Below are 27,805 nucleotides of genomic sequence, written 5' to 3'. Positions count from 1 at the left end.
AATTAATATTTTGAAAATAAAATAAGATTTTAAAGTTATTTGTGATTTAACCATGTTTTAGTCTATTTTATACCTTTCTGTACTAGGTGTTTTCTTGATGTTCTTTTACCGTTGCACTAATTGTATTCTTATAAAAAAAAAAAGAAAATGAAATTGTGGATTAATGGTCACTGCACTTTTCAAAAAAAAATATTTTTTTTATTTTAAATTAAATTTTGAGTTTTTAGATTATTTTAATGAATTCATGTCAACAATGAATTTTAAAAATAAAATAAAAAAAATTATTTTAATTTATTTTTAAATAAAAAACATTTTAAAAAACAATTTCTACAAAGAAACACTATCTTAATCATACCACCCCATTTTAAAAATAATTCTTATTTTTTTTATTTGTGGGTGTTTTTTTTAAATATATAATAATAGTAATTTTGTTTTTATTTTCAATAAAAAAATTCAAAAAATTTGATATGATGTAATGTAATCTAATAAAATATATATAATATGATAAAAGATATAATGAAACATAATGAGATGTTTCATCGAACAAAACTTATAGTGATACAACCGAGATTTTGATAGTTTCATTTTAGTCCTAGTAATCTTTGAAAAAATTATTGTAGTTCCCATGTTTTATTTCTATTTATAAATAGGCTCTTATTTAAAATTTAATTTGTTCTTGTATTTTATAAGAATAAAATTTAATCCTTTTGATGAAGAGTATTTTGCGATTAGATGCATGAACAATAACACAAATATAACAACCATCTAGGTGGTGGCCCAGTGGTAAGAGTTTGGGACCAAGAGGTTTGCTCCCTCTGTGGTCTCAAGTTCGAGCCCTGTGATTGCTCATATGATGGCCACTGGAGGTTTACATGATCGTTAACTTCAGGACCCGTGAGATTAGTCGAGGTGCGCGCAAGCTGACCCGGACACCCACGTTAAACTAAAAAAAAATAACACAAATGTAACGGTTCACTACATAACTTACTCTTTTCTTAATGTAACACTTATATAATGTAATGAGTCAACACAATTGTAATATTTTTTTATTACATTATAATTTTTTTTTAAAAAAATACACAGAATATAATGAACTATACAGTACCAGTGATCAGTCACTTCAAACAATTAAACCACCAAAGAGAGTTCATCAATACAAGATCCACACCCTCATTCACTCCTTTACCGCTTGACTACTAGGTGCTTAATAAATTAGCTTGTAACTTGTTCATTCATTTCACCTTCTATCTTGCGGGTCAAATTATTTTTTATTTAAATATAAAAAATATTAAAAGTATTAAATTTTTTTAACAATACCATTAAACTTAATTAAATGAATGAATTTTTAAACCTTCCGACTCAATTTTTTACCTAGCTCAAGTTACTAATTAAATTATGTGGGAGCTAACCCGAATTAAATCAATTAATTTCATGGATCCAAATGCAATCTTTGATAACTAGTAAAAACATGGCTTAGATGTTTTTTAAAAATAAACTTCAAGATGGCAACTTAATTTTTTTTTATTGAGATAGTGACAAATTAGATTGATCCTGGTCCCTCTACGACCCGGGTCATGGACTCTACTGAGTTTAATAAATAAATATTTTAATTAATAATTTTTACTTAATTATATGATAAAAATAGATGCTCATAAAATTAAACACCAATCTAAAATAAACATCTATTTAAGACAATGATAACACTATAAAAAACAAACAAGAATAAATCATTTTGTTTATTTCTCAACCAGTCCAATATTAAAGGAATAAATTGAAAAAATAAATAAATTTAGAATAATTAAAGAAAAAAGGCATATCTGGACAGTGAGTAAACTCTCCATACTTGCAAATCGGGTTATGGACTCTAGTGAGATTATAATTTATTTTTTTAAAACTATTTTTTTTAATTATATAATAACAAAAATAAACAATCACAAAATTGAACACCAACTCCAATATTAAAAGAAGAAATTGAAAAAATAAATAAATTTAGAGCAATTAAAGGAAAAAAGGCATATCCGGACAGTAAGTAAACTCTCTAAACCTGCAAATAGGGTTATGAACTCTAGTGGCCCAGTGAGATTATAATTTATTTTTTAAACTTATTTTTTATTTAATTATATGATAATAAAATTAAACATCAACTCAATACTGAGATTTTTCTTAGACCATGATTGTAACAGCCCAGCTCAACCTGTCATATATTGTCCGCTTTGGGCCTTACCGTCCTTACGGTTTTGTTTCTGGTGACGCGAGCTCACATCTGAGCCTGACGCCCCAAAACACGTATGACAAGTTGACAACTAGCACTCTTAATAAGGCTAGCTATCAAATCCTCACCCGAAGATGTGGGATATTACAATGATAACCTCATAAAAAGCAAAATAAAATCAATTATGAAACTGAATTCTCAATTAACTCAATATCTAAGAATAAAATAAAATAAAATTGAAAAAAAAAGTTTAACTTATCAAACTCACGAATCAGGTCAACCAACCAAACTTGTGAACATGTCTATGGACTTTATAAAGTTTAATAACATGACTTTTATCTTAAATTATTTTTTTTAATTATGAGAAAAAAAAATAGACAGTAAAAAAATTCAAATTCAATTAAAAAGATAACTTATCAAACCCTTATATCGAAGCAATCTGAATTATTCTGAAAAATTTGTAAATCATGTTAATCTTATAAAAAAAAAGATAAAATACAAAGAAAAAAAATACAAAGTTAATTTTTTAATAACCTAATATTTAAAAATAAAATTTACAAAAAATAAAAATAAAATTGTAATCCGCAAGGAACGCGGGTGAAAGTTAATTTACCCGACCCTTTAGTTTTTGTTAATTAATGTCATTTTTCACCCACATGAGTTTTCATCAAGTGTATGTATTTCCACCTTCAACTAGATACGCACTGCTGGTCAAGATGATCTCTGTAATTTAATTAAATGTGCTGATTCTTGTTCCAAATGTAATCATCAGTCTGAAAGCATTAAGTTCTCAGTAAATAAAATTGTGACTTTTTAAATCTTCATGAAGAAATCTTTTTTTTTTTTTTTTATAATTCCTTTTGAGGGATATCTGGTGATAAAGATTGCAACATTAACTATCCATTTGATCAAGCCTTTAAGGGCAAGAAAACCTTAACAGCATGTCATTGGAAGACTTCCCTGTGGAAAAATACTACCTCCGACTCTAGTTTGAGTTTAAGAATGATAGCAAAGCTTGAGCCTATGATGCCTTATGACAGGAGCATACACTGCAGGGAGAATTCAAATGCATCATAAACTTACCGAGAAAAGAGACAGAAAATATATGGTAGGACGAGGACTTGCGTGTGAATTCTAGCAGCTGGAAATAAATTGCTCTGTCAAATGAATGCCAAGTTTACAAAATTCTGCCGTAGTCAGGAGTGAAGAATAACAAGGATTGTTACAAATCAGACCTGGTTTACTGTGATGCTATGAATCAGGCGTACCTATTAGTATTACTTTTCATGCGGGGGAGATAACACAAATGATGACCAAAATGATTTGAATGGAAGAAGAAAAAATATTCTTATAGGTTTCCTTTTTTCCTCTTTCCCTCTAAAACCCAAAAACATAAAATTAAAATTCTATCAGCTAATTAACCCCCATTGTTGCTTTACAACATTTTCTACAGTTAACAGAGAAAGCTAACCCTCATAACAGATCACTCCACTCTTCATGTTCTTCTTCACTGTGTGGGAGTCAGGAAACCTGTCATCCCTTGTGATATTGTTCTATATGCCTTTTACTTCATGCTCCTCCGACAATCATCGATCCAATGTGAAGGAATATCCTTCCTGGTCATTCCCTCTAACACTATATGCATTCCCTTCACTCCCGTAAAGTTCTTCATCTTCGTCTCCTTCTTTCAGTACATCAATCTTCTCGACAACTTCCTTAATGTCCAACCTTCTCTCTACATCCTCTTCACAGCAACTTAATCCAATCTTCAAAAGCTTTATCATTTCTCCTTTGCTATATTTTGTTCCAACTATTTCCTTATCAAACACTTCACTTGTTCGCTTTTCCTTCACCATGTTATTAACCCAAGTTGCTAAGTCTGCATCACTGTTATAACATGGTGTTAGATAGTTCTCAGGGAACTTGCCAGTTAACATCTCCAGTATTAAAATGCCAAAACTCCATATATCTGTCTTGTTTGATGTCCGGCTTTGTTGTGCATACTCAGGTGACTTGTAAGCCATCATGAACATGTGGGCATGTTCAGGGTTGACCACGGGTCTTAGAGCATAATCTGTCAAGAGAGGCTCGAACGACTCGTCTAGGAGCACGTTGGAAGATTTTAGGTGTCCATGAGGAGCAATTATAGGAAGCTCATTGTAGAGAAAAGCCAAACCCCTGGCTACTCCTTTGACGATTTTCAAGCGGATGTGCCAATGAAGTCCATCTTCTTCCGGTGAATGATTTCCTGTAGAAAACAGGCAGAATGGCTGTAAGAACACAAAGACTTGACTATTTCAGAAAAAGTACACTTGATGCATCATGAACTTACCATGAAGGTGACTAGCCAGGCTACCATTCTCAGCGAACTCTGTAACCAAAAGCTTCTCATCCCTCCTATTGTAATATGCCGCAAGAGGCAGCAAGTTGGGATGTTTCAACCTCCCTAACCTTCTCATGTGCTCATGGAACTCTTCTCTCCCCACATTGCTCATATGCCGATACCTCTTAACAACCACAGGTTGTCCAACGACAACTGCCTTATATGAAGATCCAAATGTCCCACTCCCCAAAACTTCTGCTGAGGCTGTAAGCAAGTCTTGCAAATCAAACTTCTCAATGTCATCCTTCAGGAATGTCAACTTTCCATGATCAGCCTTCTTTGCATGAGAACTAGTCTCTGACAATTCACGATGTACATCTCTATAATAAGAAGCCACCATTTTGTTGGAGTTCTCCTCTGGTGATGATGCTGTCCTCTGTATTCGACTTTTACATTTTTTTCGGGAAAACAGAAGGAAAGCAAAAGCAATGGCTGCTAGCATTAGCAGCACAATCAATATAATGATTACAATGTATAGAATGCTAAATTTCTTCCCATTGGATTTGGGGGTAGAAGGTGGAGAGGGTATGCATGGCCCTAACGGGGGTCCACATAGTCCTTTATTGCCTGAAAATGATTTAGTTAAGAAAGATTTTCTCAGGAAAATGCTGCAGAAAGGTTAAAGATGCATGATAAAGTTGCGTAAGTAATCTGTTCTTGGATAGAAAGATTACCTGCAAATGAATGTGGACTCAATCTGCTTAGGGCTTCTGGGATTGGACCCTCCAATTCATTGTTGGCTACATTTACTGTCTTCATACTCTTCTGTTGAAAATTAGGTATTTGGCCTTGAAATTGGTTTCCTTCAAGTTTCAATTCCATCAACTTAGACAAGGTAGCAAGTGATGAAGGAATCTTGCCTGTAAGAAGATTATTTGCCAGATACAGTCTCTTTAATGAACCCATGCCTTCAAATGCATTGTCAGGAATGTCTCCTGAGAATCGGTTATTTGACAAATACAACGCTTTCAACTTCCCTAGTTTCTTGAAATCAGGCAATGGACCATCAAAATTGTTGTCCATAAGGCTTAATGTTCTAAACGAAGGCAAGGGAGCAAGTGCATCCAAATCAATATCGCCGGAGAGTGCCATATGTTCAAGCTGCAAACCCCGAATGCTTCCATTCAAACACAGCACACCGACCCAATTTGATCTCTCCCATTCACATGGTTTCACAGAGGGATTCCAGCTATTAATAGCCCCGTTGTTCGCTAGCTGGTCCTTGAACTTTAAAAGAGCGTCGGAATCTGGTGAACCAAAGGATGTAACCACAATGGATAACACAAAAGCAAGAACAAGGAGGACTAATGATGAGGTGGTTGCGCGCGCAAACTTAGCTACGTGCGCAGCCATAACCATTAGTACAGTGCTCAAGAATTCTCAAATGTTTACTATTCTCTCCGGAATTATCAATTGTCAGAAGTTTTCATTGACATATTTTTGTCTTAATTTCTTGGTCTTTCAGAAATGGAGAACGCAATAACCTGGACACCAACACAGTTGATGTGCAATTCCAGGAATAGTAAAGATGACCAGGATGCAGAGATAACAATGGAAAAGAAAAATGGAAGTTGGTCAAGCAACTAAGATTTGCCTGCGTGACAGCGTAGAAGGGAGAGGTGAGTACAGGAGAGATCCAAGGCCAGCCTTCGATTTTATTATGATGATTAGTTGTTAGTGCTGTTATATTAGGCAGATATGCTCATTTTAGGTTATGGCTAATGTTGGATTAATAGTTATCCTGTCTGCTATATCTACGCAGTTAATGTCTGATATATATTTTTATTTTTTCAGTTTTAAACTTGCCTTGGTTGGCTTCTAAGGCCCTAACAAAAAACAAAAAGAAAACAAACCACCAAAATCCCTATTGACAGATGAAACTAGCTGGAATTGTAGGCTATTCATGCCTAGAAATGATGATCAGTCGCATCAAAATATTGAGTAGTTACATATAGAAGATCATCCATTCTGATTTACAGGATCAGAAGACTGAATTTTTTTGATTAATATAATAAATACATGGGATTATGAGAAACTTAGTTTTTGGTTCAACTTTATACAATCTTCTGTGAGCATATATTTATTGACTTAAAATAAGCCTGCCCCCTGCCCCATATATGCATATGGGGTCTGCAGTTTCAACACTCACAATTTTCCTGCTTCCCTGCACAAACAACTACATATATATATTGTTGTACAAAATCCGTAGGTTGATTCAAAGCTTCTTGGAAGGAAATGGAAATTTTTTTCGGTATTCTGCCAGAGCCCATAAGGGGAAAACATTCTTATGGATAGGGTAGTGTAACATGCAGTTATTCTTGAAAACTCCAGTAATTTCCTGCCGAAAAATTCAGATAATGATAAAACAAATTCAAGTGGAAAATTCAAGGAAATGGGAGGAACCATATCCATATCAGTATAGATTGTTACAATGGCTAGGTCATGACAAGATACCTGCTGCGGATAGCTACCATCTTCAGCTTGAGAATTGATCAACAACTTAGCAGCACGGTGAAGTGGAGTTGGATCCCTATCCGCCTATTTCAAACAAAAATAATGACAAAAATATTAATACACGAATTGAAATTCGGAAAGAAGATTAGCATAATGTATACGCAGAACCAAAGCAACTGGGAAAAGATCAACTAGTACATAAGGAACTGACCTGGCCAGCATGAATCAAACCAAGCATAGCCCAAGCTGATTGTACATAAGTTGATCGGTTTTCTTCTAGAGATGTATATATCTGAAAAATGAAGCTCAACATTAATCTTTATTCAAAGTATTTTCCCTCTTGTCTCGGAATAATTGAATTGCACAAATAAAGTTAATTACCTTGTTTGGGCAAGATAGGTAGCTCTCACCCCAGCCACCATCTGGAGACTGTACCCTGAGTAGAAAATCAACGCCTCTACGCATTGCTTGGTTGTTATAGTAGGTTTTTCCAGCAGCTGCTAGACCAACAAGTGCATACCATGTGCTGTAAATGAAGCAAACTCCCCAGTTTCCATACCATGAACCATCTGGCATTTGAATCATTTTGAGATATTCGACAGCTCTTGCAATAGAAGTCTCAATTTCTTTCTTCCTATGTCCTGGGTACATCTTCATAAACATCACAAATACTTGGATTGCAGATGATGTGCACTCAGTATAGCTGCATTGTATGACAACATATTCATAATCAGAACCAGATAAATTTAATATTTATGGTACAAAATAAATAAATATATATACAGGAAGCTTGTATGAAAATTCCCACTCATGCTCGATGACTATGTTCTCCGCAAATTCCAGAGGATTGAGTTTCTAAGAACACAAAAGACAAAAAAAGGTATTCAGTTGATATGATGGTGTTAGTTAACGACATTTTTTATTTTAAAACGAAAAGGAAAAGATGTTAGCATACAAGTTACCTCTAACCACATTTCACCTCGAATAGTCTCCCAGCCTGATAGACCACCTCTTGGTCCCTGAATGTAATTATAGAATGAAGATCAAAATTCTGATACCATTCTAGATGCATTTCTTTGGAAGAAAAAAAAAGTGCAGAACAGAACAGAACAGTTCGTAAGATAAAGCAGCTAAACCCAATCACTAACTCACCTGTAGTGAAAGAATGATATTGACAGCTTCAAAAATCATCCGAGGATCCAATTTCTCACCAACGTATTCAGAAGGCAGCATTTGAGCAAAGAGAACACACTGCACAAAAGAGGATAACAATCAGTGCTACTTCATTTTATAAAAATGTTTTCAAAAAAGAAAATTTTAATATAGTTGATGTCATGTTAACCTTTAAAGCTTCTGCAGTACAATCAGAAACTTGCCAGCCATGATCTTGATCAGAGAAAGTCCATGATCCTCTAGAAATGTGACGATACATGCCTCTGAAGTCACCTGCTGGATTATCCACAACTTGACATTTCTTGATGAAATCAAATGCTTTGGCAAGTGTAGGCTTGATTTCTTCACCAAGATCACTACTATACAAAGCTTGAAAACCAAATGTAGCATCCCACAACTGACTACCAAATGTCTGAACCTTCATTCCATCTTCTCCAACCCACAAGAAATCAGGAACCCTAGCAAGATGCCTCTTGAAAGCAACACCATCTGGATCCTCAACCCAACATGAAAGCATGCACAGCACCTTCTCTATACATCCAATAGTAATGTATCTACTGCTCTCATCTTCATAATGAATGTGCTTCATTGTCACTTCAAGAGCCTTCTTTCTGATCAATTGGTTAAAGGGCCAGCGAGTAAGAAGGGGTTCAGACATCAAATACAGACTATCCCAAAGGAAGTCCTGAATCAAGGTATGTGGATAGTAAAGATCCTCCTTTGCACATAAATGTCTGACATGCTTCCAGTTGACACTTTCGTAAGGCTGAAGGTACAGTTCTTCTCTCAGTGATAGAATCAGAGGTGTAATTGGCCCTACAAATCTTTTTCCATAGAGATATGACATTGGCATGTAAACCAATCGAGTATAGCACCACATTTTTGCTGCATTTTATCATGGGGATCAAACTAATTATAAGCATTATTAATTATATACTTACTTATTAATTAACTTCCAAATCAAGCTAAGAAAACTGTACTAATAAATAAATACCTGGATGAATAGGAAGGGTAGAAGGAATAATCCAAAACTCTGGGGGCATTGGGTTACATCCAAGCCAGTCAAAAAGACCAAGAATCTACAACGAATCAAATTAAGAAGAAACTTTAACACACTCACTTAAAGTACCTTGCTTAAATCACAGATTGTACAACACTGCATATACAACTCTGCATACGTCTAAAAAATAAATAAACAAATAAAAACCATCTTAGTTTTGTGAGATAAAAGCGTGTATTGTTATATGCATGATGGCAATTACAAAATACCGAAAGCCAAGTCTTGCCCCAAGAGGGAATGGAAGTGACACCACCACGGTCAAGAATCCATTTTCTTCCTCTTGCACAAGCTTCCTCATCTGGTCCTACCCCAAGCATACGTAGACAAATGTAGCTGAAAGTTGTGCAAAACATATTGCTGTGACTTTCTATGTGCAGACCCCACCCACCATCTTCATTCTGCAGCATATATATCGTGTTAATTAATATGTTGATTTTGCATAATTAATTAGATTTCTGATGAAATTAATCACCTGATGATTGTATATGTAACGAAAGATTTCTTTGCGGTACTCAGGAGGGAACATGGTGTTGAGATGCCCAGTAATGTAGAAGCAAAACACCTACAATATTATTTGTCCTGGATAATTATTTCTCAATTGCCAAAGTCCATCCATATATATATATATATATATAGTATTACTCGATTAAAAGATGAATTCGCATAATGATATTAAAAAAAGATACTTACAAAAGGAGGAAGGAAAAAAAGGACCCCAGAATTTTCAGCAGGCCAGTGGCCATCGCTTGCCTGCAAAGCTGAAAGAAAGTTGGCCGACCTCCTTAATGCTGTTGTGGTCTTTTCATATGTCACCTCCTCACCATCCTCAACTCTCACTGCAGGAATTGTTTGCTTGAAATTTTTCTCCCTCAGAATCTGCATGGATCATTCATGTTTTTTACTTTCACTTAAGAGCCCTTTTTGCAAAATGTTACCATAGCATATTTTTACTGCAGTTAATTATTGGTCAACCTCAGCAAGTTCCTACTTTACATCATACCTAGCTAGGGCTGGAGTCATAGGAAAAATGACCACAGATATTACATTACATTACCAAAAGAAAAAACCACCTAAAAGAGATAGAGAATTCTTTGTTCACTGTCTAACAAAATATTATGGGGTTATCGCGATTTTTCCTGACTTGATTTTGAGTTTTAAAACTTATTTGATATCATGAGATTTTAATTGTGTTTATTAAATATTTATTGGTAAAAATGAATTGAAAATGATTTTTCGGATAAGAAAACTCCGGCCTAATTTTTTGGTCATCTCTCCGGTGACTGGAATTCAATCTAGCAGAAGATTCCTAATCCACCCATCATTTTTTTTTAAAAAAGGCTACATTTTACTCTTTATATTTATATTTTTTTTTCCTTCAATTTAAATTTAATTACTTTAAAATTAATTGATTCAAAATATATTATATATATTTATTATTTTATTAAGTTCTTAAATTAATTAAGAATATATTTAAGATATTATTTTATTAAATATCATTGATCTTTTACTCTATTTTTGAATTAGATTATAACATTTATTTTATAATATTACAAAACACTCTTTTTATATGGTCCATCATGATTGTCCTTTCATGAGGCGACTTTCCTGCAAACGTCTATTTTTATAATCATATAATCTAATAAAAAAATAATTTAAAAAAACAAAATTATTAAACTCAGCTAGGTCCATAACAAAGTCATAGTTGTGATAGGTTAATCTAAATTGACTCAAGTTGATACAAGATGTCATCGTCTTAATATTATAAAAAAAACATGGCATCATGAAAATTTTTAAAATAAAATCGGGTTATGACCAATCATCTAGGTTGTTTTTTGATTTGCAAAGCTAATCGAGTCATATTGAATTAACTCTCCATGATTTAATTTGAAATCTAAGACTTTCTCGCAACAACGCGGTAGCATTATATTATTCCTATGTTTTTCATTACAAGTGTGTGGAAATTATAAGAATATTATATTTTTAGAATAATATATTTTCTAAAAGATTAATGTTGGTAAAAAATTTCCAAAAAAAAAATATTAATATTTATTAGACAAAGGAGTTTTAAGTTTTAATTAGAGAGATTTTTTATCTTTATTTTAATATTTTTTTTTTGTATGTGTTCTAATTGCTTTTGATTCTTATTAAATGAATGATAAAGAATAAAAACATCGATGTTTTTTAAATGAAAAATACTAATAAGAAAAGGAAGAATTATATTAGGAAATTAGTTTGTCTTAATTGAATTTAAATTATTATTTTTTAAAAAATAATTATTTTCATGAAATTGAATAAAAGTGTTGAATGGTCCATGCATATCAATAGTCATTCTATACCCTACTTAATTTGGAGGTTTAATGCTAATTAATTAACTAGGTTGATTAATTTAATCCTGCACAGTGCACAGAATCTACAAGTCAGGCCAGTAATTAAGACGGAAAAAAATGGATGCGACGAGACTTGTATAAAGCTGTTTCGCTGTCCCCTAAAACTTTTTTTTTTATTTGATCGTAAGCCACAATAAATATATATATATTGTAAGAAAGAAGAAACTCATCATATAATATCTATGGTTAAAAAATATATTATTGTTGTTGTTAATAATTGATACATGGAGTTCGTACCTGATATTGCCAAAGAAGGTCAGAGCTGGGCTTGACCTCAGAGCGGTTTTTGGTAAAATTCCGGCGAGCCTCTTCCACTTGTTCACGCTCTTCAGGAGTTCCAGCATTCGGATCATACGCCCATATCTGCCTTCCAACAAAATCATTTGTGCTGAATATGTAAGGGTTGCTCCCTTTCTCTGCGATCTTTAGCCTCCACATTCTCTCTCTCTCTCTCTCTCTCTCTGTAAGACTATATATCTATATAAACTAGCGACTGAAAAAATATTTTTAGCAGTGTCGGCCGTGACTGTGCAAATGCACAGTGATCCTTTTTTATTTTCTTTTAATTATTAGTTTTTTAATATAATTAATTAAATTTAAAATAAAAAAAAAGTTTTATTGTATCCTACTATTCATTATAATAATAATTTTTTATATATTTTTTTTATACTATCAGATTTGTTTTTTATTAGAATATTTTTGTTAATCCATTTTTTAGTTAATAGTTTGTAGGATCAATTTTTTACTTTTTTGTAGTATTGATATTGATTATAAGCCTTTTTTTAATTTTTTTTAATTTTGTTAAAAGTTTTAGATTAATTTTTAAACATGTTAGAAAATAATATCAATTTTTTTAAAAAAAAACTCAACAAAACATTAACATTAGTTCTAAAAAGGAATTTTCACATAAATTTCTATAAATGAACATAATCTATATTTAATTTTAAAATTTGAATATTGATGTATTTAAAAGAAAATGTGTTAATTAAATTTTTTTTTTAAGTGAAAGTTGAACCTCTAAGGGTGCTAAAACTTGAATTGATCTTTTTTAAATCCTATGGTCAGAAAATATTACCCGAAGGTCAACATTATTATTCTATGGGTTTTAAATCCTATGGTCAGAAAATATTACGAAATAATAAATGAATCATTTTATTATCTTCTCCTTTTACAATTCTTTTTAATTTTTTTATGAAAATATCACCACCAACAATTAAAAAAAAATCAGACTTTCCCAATAATAAAACAAAAATATCAATATACATGAAATTTAAAACACAAATAACAAAACACAAGAAAATGCTGAAGAAGCCTCCAAGGCCACGTGGGCGAGTCTACATCATGCTCTGATCAATTGACTATCTTGGACTTACTCGCGCGTGTAAACACGTGCCATATAAAAGACCTGCAAAAAGACACAGAAATCGTAATTTTTGGGAGAAAAGCCTTGAATTTTTTCTGTAATTTTGATTCCCCAAACCTAAGTGCCTCTTCCTTAATTTCATTTTTTTTTTTTTTTATTACTGGAGTTAGGGCTGGTGGCTAGATGGTGATGGAGAGGGAGGCGATTCGGGTCTGTGGGCGTGGCTTCTGTATTTCGTGGAGGAGGTCAGACCAGTTCACGGCTGGTGGCTGGTCTGTATCGTTGGCTGAGGTCGGTGCTGTCGTGGGCGTGGGCTTGGAGGGAGTGGCAACCGTGGGTGTATGGGGTTACTGTCGTGGGTATCTGTGGAGAAGGAGGCAGCAGTAACAGGTTTTGTTTGGGTGATTTGTTGTTTGGGTATGTGTGGTCAAAAGGGAGATTTGGTGGTTGTGGGTAAAAGAGAGGTTGATGATGGTGGCCAGTTCGGTGGTTCAGTGGTGGCTATTTAATGGTAAGAGAAAGGAGGGTGGCTGGGCAGTAGAGGTTAGGGGCAGTGGAGATGATTTGCTGGGTTTGTTGGTTTGTGGAAGGAGACGAGAGGGCTGCTGTTGTAGTGATTCAGTGGCCACCGGTCTATTAGGATGAGAAAGTGAGAACAATAGCGGCAGGGGAGAGGGGTTTAGGTTTGGTTTTTTTCACTAGTGATTGGCTGGGTTAAGGAGCACTGTGGGTCACGGTTGGTGGAAATGAAGGGTAGGAACTGGGTTTCAGGCATGGAGGAGATTGAATGAGAGAAGGGACGGGTGGGGGAGAAACTGGAGAAATTTCCAGTACTCGTTCATGAGGAATAGAGGATGAAGATTTTTTATTCTCTCCCTGGTGCTGTTTGTTCTGGGTTGGTGGAAGGTAAGGAAGACGATGATGTTTATAAAGGCTGGGATATGGTGGAGATAGCTCATAAAGGCTGGGAGTTTGATCTGATGGGTATGGTGTTGGTTTGTGCTTGAAAGGATGGCTATGGTGATGTGGGTCTCTCGGTCGGTTACCTGGAAACATTTCCAGACCTCTTTGTTGTTCTCCGTGGGAGGCTTGTCCTATGTTGTTGTTTCTTGGTTTTTTTCCCGGTTCCACCCATTTGAATTCCCCAGTGTCCACCCTTTTTTTTTAAGGAGAGAAAATCTGGAATTCATGCAGTATTGAATGATTTTTGGGACATGGAATTGGGAGATTAGAATCTGGGTTTATTTTGCTGGGATTTGGGGTTTAATTTGGATCCTGGACTGGATTGAATCAATTGGACAAAATCAGACCGAAAACATGCTTTGAATGGGCTTAATTGAATTAGTTCAATTTAATTGGACTGAATTGATTGGAGTGAAACAAATGGGACTGAAATGAAATTATAACTAAGATAATTGATCCTTGAATGTTTCCTATTTTTAATTACAGTCTATGGGTTTTGAGTTTTTCAATTCTATTCAATTAAAATATTTCATCTTATAATTTCTTTGATTTATATCCTAAAAAATAAATTGATTTATCTTTTAAAATTCTTAAATCATAATTTTTTTTATTGCATTTCTAATTAAATCAATTTATTCCTCCAGATTTAACTATTTATTACAAATTCATCTTTAATTTCTAGAATTATACAATTATAATCAATCATACTCTTAATTTGATTTTCCTCTTTAAATAAATCCTTAATTAACTTTTTAATTTGGTCAAGTGTTACAAATTCATCTAGCTCTTCAATTTTTCTAATAGAAGCAGAATTAAGATTAAATTAAGCCCCTTTTCTTCAATCAAATCCTCAATTGTAGCGTAAAAAATCTCAAATGTTATTTTTACTCGTGATGCCAATTATCGATTTAATTTCAACCCTAACTATATTTTCTGGTTATTTTTTTTTTTGTATTTTTGTGTTTTTTATGATATTCAAAATTGTTTTTAACACACAAAAATTTAAAAAAAATGAAGAAAATGATTAAAATTAACTAAATTATTGGGAAAAAAAATATTACTTTGTTTTTATTTTTCAAAATATATATAAAATTGGGGAGTCAAAATTGGGTTATGACAATTAGGGTCTCAAGTTTTGGCATTTTAAACCCGATTAAATCATGTTTTTATTTTTCAATTTATTTTCTAAGAGATTATCTCAATCTTATGACCGGAGTTATGGGTCCTTAAACATCGGATATGCTTATTTTGGGTTGTCTTCGTCTCATGATCCGATTCATAGGTTTGACAGGTTAACCTAGATGACTCAGTTTTTTTTTAATTGACTTTTTTCTCAATTTCATCATTTAATATTGTGTTTGATTGAGAATTAAACTTTATAATTTATTTTGGTTTGCTTTTTATTAGGTTATCTCGGCCTCATAATTTGAGAATACTGCTTAACGGGTTAACCAAGTTTGACTTGACTTCTTTTTTATGTTATTCTTTAATTAGATTTTTTACAAATTCTATAATTCATACTTTGTTTTGATTTGTTCTATATGAGACTATCTCAGTCTCATAACTAGATACATGAATATGACAAGTTCGCCTGGGTTGTTTTTTTATTTCATTTATTTTTTTAATCTTTATCTCATCCTTCAACTTTAGGTTGGTTAGGAATCAGATTTCATAATTTGTTTTGATTTGCTTTTTATATGGTTATTTTGATTTTATAACCCGAATCGCGAATTTGACAAGTTAACTAAAGTCGTTTTTTCAGGTCCTTTTCTTAATTGATTCTTTGTTTCAATTTCATCATTCAATATTGGGTTGATTAGGAATTAGACTTCATAATTTGTTTTGATTTGTTTTCTATGGGGTTATCATAGTCTCATAACCTAAGTTGAAAGTTTGAAATGTTAACTCTGGTTTACCTAAATCAATCCAATATGTTGTTATTTTAATATTAAAGAAAGATGTCATCTTGGAATTTCTTGAGTCAAATTATGTCTTTACAAATCAACCGGATTGCTTTCGAACTTGCAAAATCAACCTAGTCATATTGGATCAACGCTCACATAATTTTAATTTCTTTCCACTAGAAAAAAAAATTATTCACAACATCTGAATATTTTTTTAAGTTAAAGAAAGATTTGACTTGACCTGACCTGCAGTGTAGCACGGGTTGATGATTTAGTAAAACTCTAAAACATGTGGCTAAAATACCTTTTCTGGTATTATTGCTCATGACTCATTGTCACTGTAGATTTTAATAGTTCAAATTATTTTTTTGATGTTTTTGAATTGTTTTGATGTGCTGATATAAAATATAAATTTTAAAAAATAAAAAATATATATTATTTTAATATATTTCTAAGCAAAAAAACATTTTGAAAATCAACTATTGCCTTAATACTAAACACTACCTAAAACATATGGCTGAAATATTGTTTATGGGATTGTTGCCCGTGACTCATTGTGGATTGTAATTGTGCAATCCAATGGTTCTTCATTCATTTTTCCTTTAGGTTATTAGATTTAAAAATTACAGTTTAGTTCTTATTGTTATTGTTTCAAGTTCTTTTATTCTTTTATTATAATTTTTTTTCCTTCAATTGTTATGCTAGATTATTACAATTAACGATTCAAATTAACAATTAAAAGTGACGGTTTGCAAAATTATTATTCTCAATTATCTATTGATAATTAAAAAGTTATAGTTAGAAAACAAATAAAATATTAATGAATTAATAATTGACAACCAGCAGTTTACATTGATAAATTGAATTAAAAAATAAATTATCTATGTATGGAGATTCATCTCTAACTTAGTAGGTCAATGACAACCATATATCATTTAGTCATCAAAGAAAGTTCAGCGCTTATAGGCAACAAAAGCTTCCACTGAGAGTGAGTGTTGAGTTTAGTAAGACTACGCCAACGTTGAAACGCATCTTCCAAGGTTGGAACCCTAGCTCTCCCTTCAAAGTCACGAGAAATATGTTGGTAAAATTCAAACTGTCTACTAAATCTATCAGGATAATAAGGCTCAATTATAAACGTATCATCATAACAAAGAGTCAAATAGCCAAATCAAATACATATAAAATACTCACTCTTGAGGACTGATAAGTTGTCATCATCATGCAAGACAACAACTTTAGCCAAAGGAAGTAATGCAGGAGATATGATAATCCTTTTGGGGTTTTTAAAAAGAGCAGTAGCTTGAGATTCATTAAAATATTTTGCTAACCCTGCGCCGGTATATTTTGTCATCTCAACTAACTTGGCAGGGCTAATGGCTATTTGATGGATGCTAAATTTTTCTACAAGCCAACTGGTGAGAAAATAAATAGAAAAAAAGATGTGTTGTGCAATCACACCATACATATTCGATTTCCTTTAGACCTTTGAAAATACTTGCTAGAACTGGTATAGCAAGAGAGGATTGCCTTCCCGTCACCATCATGGATGCTACTTTGAAAGTACTAGGACGAATGTAACCAATATCTTTGCTAGGAAATACAAATTTGCATAGCCAACATGAAAGAAAAGTCACTAAATAAACTTCATCATGAATGTGAGGAGGGAGATTAAGCTCTTTAAGAGGATGAATGAATTTGCTGGAGTGAATATGAGACTTGTCAATTGAGCCAGATGAATAAGTAATCTTATTGGATTTGCTAAACTTACCCATATAGAAAGACACCTTGTATCTCAAGTCTTCTGGAAACTAGAAATCTACCTAATCTTGAAGAGTCATTACATAGTTACCACGAACGTTCTCACATTCTTTATGAAAGGTAATTAATAGGTATTTGCAACTGTTTGAAAGAAAAGAACATAATTTCTTATCAGCTTCGTTAAATTCATCAGCATAAAGGATGACTTCATCATAAAAAGTGCCGAAAATAGGAAGGCCGTTATATGATTTCAATTCCTAAAGTGACACAGACTCCTTGCCATTCGGGGTAGATAACGTGTTATAGCAAGAGTCCAATGTTGTAGAAAGAAAGGATAATATTCATCTACTAGTCATATGTAAAAAAAGATGCAAAAATGTTGTCTCAAATATATGCCATCTCGAGGATCGGCTTATAATGTTTCAAAATATCTTATGTCCATTCCCAATACTTTGGAGTATACTCAAGTGCATCAGAGATTGAGAAATAATCCTTGCAAGTAGCATCTCTATCACGTTTATGATATTCTAACGGCGACAAATCAACTAGAAAAGTTGTTGAATATGGAAAGGATTGAAGTTGTAAAACTGATTAAGTCAAATCACCATGACCATAAAGTTCATAAGAAGTCTCCAATAACCACAAAGTCAAATGCTTGATGCTTTTAGAAGACTAATTTTTAGCTAATAGACCGATGGCTGGTTCATATACGCGAAGGCTTGTCTAGCGATACTTGTCCTCAATTACTAAGAATCTTTTAGAGGAAGAAAAAAAAATCCTGAAAGTCACCATCTAAAAAGAACTACGTATTAGGTGCTTATTTGAAAGAAGGGATAGGGAACAAGATTACAAGTCCCATAATATTTAGATGTCTTAAAAAAAAAGGATAAGAACTTACCTTGATCAAAAGCCAAAGATGTATCATGCTCTTGTGTTTAAAAAAAGGTTATGAATCTCCAAAATAGATGGTTCGTTAAAAAGTAACAATTATGATAGTTAAGAAATGACTCCTCAAGCACCAAGTCTCATGAAATATTATGGCATGGCTGGAGAATTCAAGCCGTCGAAGCAACTCTTGTAGAACCTTAAGTCAAGCGGTCAACCTACATTCAAGTTTCAAAAAACATTTAAATTTCTTTTTCAAGATGAGTGCAAAAAGTTTTTTTTGCAAAAGGATAATATTAAACACCCATAAAGGATATCACAAAAGGTTTGTTTTTAATGTGCAAATAATGAAGGCAAGTGATGCACTTTGCAGCCTAAATATTTTCATGTTTTTGCAGCATATAATGCCTTGACATTCTTGCAAAAAAATAATAATCTTAACCGCTAGTTGGAAGAACTGCAGAAGCTGATGGACAAATATTGGTCTCACGGTGAACTGCAGAAGCTGTGATGCTGATTATAGAGGTCTCAATATTCTTGAAGTCATGCTATAAATCAAATTCCACCATGTGTCATTTGTTATTTTATTTCTACATAAAGGATAAATTAAATTAAAATAAATGACATGGAAAATAAATAGGTCTTCATGTATTTCTTGACCAATAAAAGGTTGACACTTGGGATAGGATATTCAAGATATCTTATCATAAATGCAAGTTCCCATTAATAAAGATCAACCAATAAAATCATGTCATGTGGCATTGAAAAATGACCTGAGAAGTACCCCTACAAACCTCTATAAATAGAGAGCCTCAACCTAGAAGAAAAGAAAAAAGAATTCTTGAATATACAAATTTTCTTCAAGATAAGCTCTTTAAGCAAATAAACTCTCTCAAAAGTTTTTAAGCCTCCTTCATCTATGCTTGAAGTTTACAAAAAACAAAGTTTTGTTAGATTAAGCATAAACATCTTATAAGAGTTTTTCAATAACACTTTGAAGATAAATTAAAAATATCTTTTAAAGTATTAAATTATCAAATATTGTTTAACAATACATGTTAAAATTCGTGTTCTTACAAAACACAAATCTTGATAGGGATTTTTCAAATAAATCAAGTTATCATATATCAAATCTAAAGATTTTATTTTTTTTGAAATAATACTTTAGATAGAGATTATTTCTATTTCCAGTTATATATTTAATAAAATAATTATATATTTATACACATGTAATTATTTAATCTCGTGTGCTAAAAATTATATCTACAAGCATATTTATTGACTTAAAACAAGCCCTGCCCCTACCCCATCTGCATATGGGGTCTGTGCAGTTTCAACACGCACAATTTTCCGGCTTCTCTACACAAACAACTCATATATCTATATCTTGTTCTACAAAATCCATTGATTGATTCAAAGCTTCTTGGATGGCAATGGAACATTTTTTCGGTATTCTGCCAGAGCCCACAAGGGGAAAACATTCTTATAGATAGGGTAGTGTAACATGCAGTTATTCTTGAAAACTCCAGTAATTTCCTGCAGAAAATTCAGACAATGATTAAGCAAAATCAAGAGGAAAATTCAAGCAAATGGGAGTAACAATAGCCATATCAGAATATATTCTTACAACGGCTAGGTCATGACAAGATACCTGCTGAGGATAGCTGCCATCTTCGGCTTGAGAATTGATGAACAACTTAGCAGCACGGTGAAGTGGAGTGGGATCTCTATCCACATATTTCAAACAGAAATAATTACAGAAAGATCACTACATGAATTGAAATTTCGAAAGAAGATTAGCATAATGTATATGCAGAAACAAAGCAGCTGGGAAAAGATTAGCTAGTACATTAGGAACTGACCTGGCCAGCATGAATCAAACCAAGCATAGCCCAAGCTGTGTGCACATAAGTTGATCGGTTTTCTTCGAGAGGTGTGTATATCTGAAAAATGATGCACAGCATTAATCTTTAATTAAAGTATTTTCCCTCTTGTCTAGGCATAATTCAATTGCAGAAATGAATTCAATTACCTTGTTTGGGCAAGCTAGGTAGCTCTCACCCCAGCCACCATCTGGAGACTGTACCCTGAGTAGAAAATCGACGCCTCTACGCATTGCTTGGTTGTTATAGTAGGTTTTTCCAGCAGTAGCTAGCCCAACGAGTGCAAACCATGTGCTGTAAATGAAGCATACTCCCCAGTTTCCATACCATGAACCATCAGGCATTTGAATCATTTCGAGATATCCGACAGCTCTTGCAATAAAAGTCTCAATTTCTTTCTTCCTATGTCCAGGGTACAGCTTCATAAACATCACAAATCCATGAATTGCAGATGATGTGCACTCAACATAGCTGCATTGTATGACAACATACACATAATCAGAACCAGAGAAATTTAATACTTCTAGTACAAAATAACAAAAAAAAAAAGATTGTATGAAAATTCCTACTCGTGCTCGATGACTATGTTCTCCAGGAATTCCATAGGATTGAGTTTCTAAGAACACAAAAAAAAAAAAAAACAATTCGGTTGATATGATGGAGTTAATTGAAGACAGTTTTGATTTTAAAAAGAAAAGGAAAAGATATTAGCATAGAAGTTAATTACCTCTAACCACATTTCACCGCGAATAGGCTCCCAGCCTGCAAGACCACCTCTTGGTCCCTGAATTTAATTAAATTAAGGATGAAGATCAAAATTCTGATGCAGTTGAAAGAAAGAGAAGTGCAGAACAGAAAACTTGGTAAGACAAAAAAGCTAAAACCAATCACTCACTCACCTGTAGTGAAAGAATGATATTGACAGCTCATCTGAGGATCCAGTTTCTCACCAATGTATTGTGTAGGCAATATTTGAGCAAAGAGAACACACTGAAGAAAAGAGGATAAAAATCAGTGCCACTTTATTTTATAAAAATGTTTTCAAAAACAAATTAATATAGCTGATGTCATTTTAACCTTTAAAGCTTCTGCAGTACAATCAGAAAGTTGCCAACCATGATCTTGATCAGAGAAAGTCCATGATCCTGTAGAAATGTGCCGATACATTCCCATGAAGTCACCTGCTGGATTATCCACAACCTGACATTTCTTGATGAAATCTAAAGATTTAGCCAGTGTAGGCTTGATTTCTTCACCAAGCTCACTAGTATACAAAGCTTGAAAACCAAACGTAGCATCCCACAACTGACTACCAAAGCTCTGAACCTTCATTCCATCTTCTCCAACCCACAAGTAATCAGGAACCCTAGCAAGATGCCTCTTGAAAGCAACACCATCTGGATCCTCAACCCAACATGAAAGCATGCACAGCACCTTCTCTACACATCCAATAGTAATGTATCTGCTGCTCTCATCTTCATAATGAATGTGCTTCATTGTCACTTCAAGAGCCTTCTTTCTGATCAACTGGTTAAAGGGCCAGCGAGTAAGAAGAGATTCAGACATCAAATACAGACTATCCCAAAGGAAGTCCTGAATCAAGGAATGTGGATAGTAAAGATCCTCCTTTGCACATAAATGTCTGACTTGCTTCCACTTGACACTTTCGTAAGGCTGAAGGTACAGTTCTTCTCTCAGTGATAGAATCAGAGGTGTAATTGGCCCTACAAATTTTTTTCCATAGAGATATGACATCGGCATGTAAACCAATCGACAGTAGTACCACATTTTTGCTGCATTTTTTTGAATAAGCATTATTAACTTGCAAATCAAGCTAAAAAAACAGTGAAATGTACTATTTTGCTAATTAATTACCTGGATGAACAGGAAAAGCAGTAGGCAGAATCCAAAACTCTGGGGGTATTGGGTTACATCCAGACCAGTCAAACAGACCAAGAATCTATAACAAAATTAAGAAGAAACATTATTATACTACACTTATCAATCATAAATTGGACTAGCTAGTGTATATATATATATATATATATATATATATATATTTGAGTGTGATTGTCTAAATATCCTTATAAACCCAAAAAAAAATAATCATACCGAAAGCCAAGTCTTGCCCCAAGAGGGAATGGAAGTGACACCACCACGGTCAAGAATCCATTTTCTTCCTCTTGCACAAGCTTCCTCATCTGGCCCTACCCCAAGCATACGTAGACAAATGTAGCTGAAGGTTGTGCAAAACATGTTGCTGTGACTTTCTATGTGCAGTCCCCACCCACCATCTTCATTCTGCAGCATATATATCGTGTTAATTAATATGTTGATTTTGCATAATTAATTAGATTTCTGATGAAATTAATCACCTGATGATTGTATATGTAACGAAAGATTTCTTTGCGGTACTCAGGAGGGAACATGGTGTTGAGATGCCCAGTAATGTAGAAGCAAAACACCTACAATATTATTTGTCCTGGATAATTATTTCTCAATTGCCAAAGTCCATCCATATATATATATATATATATATATATATAGATACTATTACTCGAGAATTCGCATAATGATATTAAAAAAAAGATACTTACAAAAGGAGGAAGGAAAAAAAGGACCCCAGAATTTTCAGCAGGCCAGTGGCCATCGCTTGCCTGCAAAGCTGAAAAAAAGTTGGCCGACCTCCTTAATGCTGTTGTGGTCTTTTCATATGTCACCTCCTCACCATCCTCAACTCTCACTGCAGGAATTGTTTGCTTGAAATTTTTCTCCCTCAGAATCTGCATGGATCATTCGTCTTTCTTACTTTCAATTAATTACCCTTTTTGTAAAATGTTACCATGTCATATTCTTACTGCAGTTAAATTATTGGTCAACTTCAGCAAGCTCCTAGTTTACATCTTACCCAGCTAGGAATAGAGTTATTGTCTTCAGTAGAAGAGATGATTATATAAGTGAGGTTGATTACGGCTAGCTAATGCGCCTATATATGTATATTAGGACTGGAATGGCTGCTTAACTTTCTGGGGTCATATTAATATTATTTTAATTAATGAAATCAGCGAGGACAGCAGATAACCTTCCACGTTTTAAAAAGCACAAAGAAAATAATTCCGAAAAAGAAGTTGTTTTTAAGAGAATTTCCCTTTTAACAATGTCTCCTCAAAGTTCTGTTGTGATTTATTCATGCAAATTGACCTATCGTCAACATAGTCATTCATTTATTTAGATAAAAAAAAAACTTGGTAATTTTAAGAAACTCATCATATATATATATGGTGTGTGTGGTAAAAACAGAAATAATAATAATATTATTATTGGAATTATTATGGTTACTAAATAGTAAATACATTATTAGAAGGAGAATATATAGATATACAGTACGAACCTGATATTGCCAAAGAAGGTCAGAGCTGGGCTTGACCTCAGAGCGGTTTTTTGTAAAATTCCGGCGAGCCTCTTCCACTTGTTCACGCTCTTCAGGAGTTCCAGCATTCGGGTCATACTCCCATATCTGCCTTCCAACAAAATCATTTGTTGTGAATATGTAAGGGTTGCTCCCTTTCTCTGCAATCTTTAGCCTCCACATTTTCCTGTAGGTAATATTCTTATACAAAATCACACCACCTCTGCCCTCAATATTGATCGATCTCCTACTCCCCCCTGCATGCAAATTCAATCATGTTCTTAATTTGTTACCACACACACACACACAGGGTTTGGGATATATATATAATGAGAACATAATGAGAAGATATATATGCAATTAGCTTATAAGAAAATAAAAAGGAGGAGGGGTGAGGGGGTGATAGTGAAGATATGGAGGAGCTAGGAGAGGACAAACTTCAAGTACTATAGAAATGAATGTGAAGCTTGCTTGATCATGGGCAAAAGGGAAGGTGGTATATATTTAAACAGAGGAATTAGGGAGCTGCCTTATCATCACGGGCATGCAAATGCAAATAGTATGAACTAATCCAAGAAAGATATGTCCCTTCCTTAATTGGTTGACCTATTAAAAGTTATTATTATGTTACAGCCAAAAATTTGAATGGAATATTGCCCATTATATTTGACCAAAGATATCCCATCAAATATTTTTATCTGATCCATTTTACACGTTCAGTTAAATATTATTAGCTGTACTGTATAAAGTACGACTTCTTATAGGCATTCACTAGCCATTTTTAATCTGTGATTTCCTGTGATTTGTTTTTCAAAGTGTATCAAGTTCACATATATTATTAGTCAAGTGATGCTTAAATTATGGTATGAATCCTGGAAATTGTGGTTGCGTTTTATAAACTGGATTGGTACCAGTTAATGCATGCATGCCAAACACTACAGATAAAGTCATTCTACATTGAAAAATGTTAGAGATAATATAAAATTATTACCTTATTCATTAGTTTAAATTAACTCTTAAATTAAAATAATGTTTTTACATTATATTAATGATTAATAAAACACAAGTTGAAATCTTAGTGCTATTCTTTTAATTAAGATGAAAGGAGAAAATTAGCACAAGTTTATAATAAAATTATATATGTTTTAGGTCCAAAAAAACTAGTTTTATTTGACAAAATGTGCTAAAGTTAATATAAATCATTTTTTTAATTTTATCTAACAATTTAAATGTTGTCATAACCCAAATGTTTACCCCCATATTTGTATATATATTAAAAAACAAATGCCAAAAAAAAAATGTATTTAGTCAATTAATTTAATCATTTAATCTCTTTTTTTTTCATGTTTGTGTAATTTTGTTTGTCAAATTGGGCTAGGAATAATCAATAAATATCACAGAATGATAAAAAAAAAAAAAAACAAGAAATAGTCGGGGGGTGGCGGGAATGGGACCAATAATTGAGTTTCGCTTAAGTTTGGGAAGTACAATTAAATTCAACAATGGCTTGGGTTGCAATGAGGGATTCATTTAAAGAGAAAAAAATAAAATGGGGAGTACTTAAATTATATAATATCGGGAAGACAAAGATTGAAATGAAGAAAATAAGAAATTAGGGAAGCCAAGGACTGATTTGAGAAAAGCATAAAAACAAAGGGGTCCATTTTTTCATTAAATCAAGAACGGACAGATTTCATGTAATATTTGCCTTAATTTCACTTCCTGATCATGACTCACTCTCCATGGGGATATATTTATTTTTATGTTTTTATTATTTTTGTATCTATTATTTATATCGTAAAATATTAATCAAACATGATCCTAATGCTAGAAATTTAAATTACCGATACTTATGTTTAATAGTTTAATGGTTTCTTGATGTTTTTATATCTTTTTTATGTTGCACGATAATGATTACTTTTTCTGACTTGCAAGGCTGAGAGGGGACCTGCTTCCATAAATTCTCAAATGGAGAATGGAGATTTTCCTCAAGAGGTGCATTCTGTTTCTACAAATGGTTTGTAGCGCATAAGCACTTTAAACTGATTATGTAACGTGAGAGCCCTAATTATATATATTCAGTGTCATCTGCTACCACTTTTCTAAATAGCTTGGAGAAAATCTGAGGGAAAATTTTCAAATTGCTTGACACAAAGTTGTAGATGTAATATCACTGGAAAAAAAAAGGTATAAACATATGAACTTCCGAATAAAAGGTTGGCGTTACATCATTATTTGAATGATTTGACATGTTCATTTGAAGTTAAAACTAGAAGGAGCTGCTAATTCTTGGCATGCCCGCCGCTAATTTGTCGGTTTGATGACGGGAGATGGTGGGGGTACTCTTCAACAAGAATTGTATGATCAGCTATTCTGCCTACAGGAACATTTTCCCTATATTGGCCCTCGGAGAGTGTTGTCGCCAGGTATTGCAGGCTCTTTGAAAAGATTTGCATTAACTTATCTGAACTAGGTTTGCTGATATTACGATGCTGCATCTGTGATTTAAACTCCAGAACAGAGCATTCTGTTACGAAAAGCAATATTATACAAAAACCTTTATAATTCTATGAGAAAAATATTATATAGGACTCGCAGTATTCTATTTGTATTTACAACAATGGGTTGAATGATTTACTGTTGAGTTTAGATTTATTTGGAAGGCAATGGAACATGCCTCTGGTATTCTGTCAGAGCCCTCATCGGAAAGATATATCTGTTGCTGCGTAATGTAGCATGCATTTTTTCATGAAAACACCAGTGATTTCCTTTCATTAATAAGATCATAGGCTAAGGGTTTTGATTCAAGTGATTTCCTGACTAAATTGGTTTCAGAAAGTTACCTGTTGGGGAAAATCACCATCTTCCAAACGTGAATTGATTATCAGCTTCGCCGCTTGGTGAAGTGGTCTAGGGTCTCTATCCATCTGTAGCCATAGATAGGAAAAAGATTAATGTTCAAGAATTATGAGGCCATTTTCTTCAAGAGCTAATCTGTCCTGCATGAATTAGACCCATCATAGCCCATGCTGTCCGTACCAAATTCGACCTATTTCCTTCAAGAGGTACATATTTCTTCTTAGGGCATGAAAGACAGCTCTCTGCCCAAACTCCATCATCTTTCTGTATGTTAAGAAGAAAATTAACACCTTTGCGTATAGCTGCACTATTACTCTAGCTCTTGCGAGCAGCTGCTAAGCCTCCTAGGGCTAACCATGTCCCATAAATAAAGCACACCCCCCAATTTCCATACCTGTATTGGAAACATTTTCTCCTATTTATTACTCACGACAAATTAAAAAAAAAAGACAGAAATTAAAAATGCATCAGGGGAACGTACCATCCACCCTCAGGAGTTTGTAAGCTTTCAAAGTACGGTACAGCTTTTGTTATGAAATTATCGATCTCCTGATACAACTTCTTGAACAACAATAAAGCTTAGGTTGCTGATGTAGTGAACTCAACATATTCGTGCTCAATTACAATGATGGCCCTTCTAGTAAGAATTATTATTTCAAATATATGAGAAATTACATAAAATATTTAATATGGCCTCTGGTAAGAATTATTTCAAATGATATTGATAGTGTTCCAAAATCTAGTATGCTCAGTAATAAAGCTTTTTGGAATTTTAATAATGGGTAATTATATGTTCATATTAATATTTTATTCTCCATAGTTTAGAAAGTTGATAATTGGTGGTAAAAGACCCCAACACTTGCAAAACAATTTTTTTATGGGGTTTAGGGATCTTCTGATGATAAAGTCAGTAATTTTAAGTAAAAGATTATAATTAATGAGAATGAACTTTAAATTTCAAGAACAAAAGTTTATTTTTTTTATCAGATATAATAAATGCTCTGGTATTTAGAAGTGTTTGTCTAAATAATAGAAATTATGAACATTTTACTTAGATAGTTTATAGGGTATTTGAAACCCATGGACCTTGTCATTTTTGCTGGAGTAGA

At 33.2% G+C, this 27,805-nt stretch overlaps 2 protein-coding genes and 1 pseudogene across 6 annotated transcripts; all 3 read right to left on the bottom strand.

Moving 5' to 3' along the window:
• Positions 1-3,519: 3,519 nt before the first annotated feature.
• LOC18104787 (pollen receptor-like kinase 4) lies at positions 3,520-6,157 on the bottom strand. The gene is made up of 3 exons (XM_006374750.3): positions 5,270-6,157; positions 4,545-5,162; positions 3,520-4,460 (listed from the first exon to the last, which is right to left on the bottom strand). Exons 1-3 carry the CDS (start codon positions 5,952-5,954, stop codon positions 3,799-3,801), a joined length of 1,965 nt encoding a protein of 654 aa, XP_006374812.2. The 5' UTR covers positions 5,955-6,157; the 3' UTR covers positions 3,520-3,798.
• Positions 6,158-6,462: 305 nt separating this feature from the next.
• Positions 6,463-24,082, bottom strand: LOC18104704 (beta-amyrin synthase). Of its 5 annotated transcripts, none has more exons than XM_024584381.2 (13): positions 23,820-24,082; positions 23,026-23,211; positions 22,804-22,893; positions 9,492-9,680; positions 9,217-9,301; positions 8,392-9,107; positions 8,202-8,300; positions 8,012-8,068; positions 7,858-7,904; positions 7,431-7,752; positions 7,261-7,341; positions 7,050-7,133; positions 6,463-6,933 (listed from the first exon to the last, which is right to left on the bottom strand). In XM_024584381.2, exons 1-13 carry the CDS (start codon positions 24,018-24,020, stop codon positions 6,811-6,813), a joined length of 2,280 nt encoding a protein of 759 aa, XP_024440149.1. In that variant the 5' UTR covers positions 24,021-24,082; the 3' UTR covers positions 6,463-6,810. The 5 variants fall into 5 exon arrangements, with proteins under 5 accessions (XP_024440149.1, XP_052302860.1, XP_052302859.1 ...); XM_052446900.1 differs by lacking the exon at positions 22,804-22,893 and adding an exon at positions 9,755-9,844; XM_052446899.1 differs by lacking the exons at positions 22,804-22,893; positions 23,026-23,211 and adding exons at positions 9,755-9,844; positions 9,973-10,158.
• A 2,037-nt stretch (positions 24,083-26,119) lies between these two features.
• LOC112324105 (beta-amyrin synthase-like) lies at positions 26,120-27,790 on the bottom strand (annotated as a pseudogene).
• Positions 27,791-27,805: the final 15 nt, after the last annotated feature.

This window comes from Populus trichocarpa, chromosome 14, assembly GCF_000002775.5.
Source record: "Populus trichocarpa isolate Nisqually-1 chromosome 14, P.trichocarpa_v4.1, whole genome shotgun sequence".
Taxonomy (NCBI): Eukaryota; Viridiplantae; Streptophyta; class Magnoliopsida; order Malpighiales; family Salicaceae; genus Populus; species Populus trichocarpa.
The sequence above is the reverse complement of the archived record's forward strand: the minus strand, read 5'-3'. Positions and strand labels throughout refer to the sequence as shown.

Excerpts from the sequence above, each read along its gene's own strand:
- LOC18104787 (XM_006374750.3), bottom strand. The coding sequence starts at position 5,954 with ATGGTTATGGCTGCGCACGTAGCTAAGTTTGCGCGCGCAACCACCTCA. Across the intron at positions 5,163-5,269 it reads GAGTCCACATTCATTTGCAG|GCAATAAAGGACTATGTGGA; the intron begins GTAATCTTTCTA and ends AATCATTTTCAG. Across the intron at positions 4,461-4,544 it reads CCTGGCTAGTCACCTTCATG|GAAATCATTCACCGGAAGAA; the intron begins GTAAGTTCATGA and ends TGTTTTCTACAG.
- LOC18104704 (XM_024584381.2), bottom strand. The coding sequence starts at position 24,020 with ATGTGGAGGCTAAAGATTGCAGAGAAAGGGAGCAACCCTTACATATTC. Across the intron at positions 8,069-8,201 it reads ATATCATTCTTTCACTACAG|GGACCAAGAGGTGGTCTATC; the intron begins GTGAGTTAGTGA and ends AATTACATTCAG. Across the intron at positions 7,342-7,430 it reads ACCTATCTTGCCCAAACAAG|ATATATACATCTCTAGAAGA; the intron begins GTAATTAACTTT and ends TTCATTTTTCAG.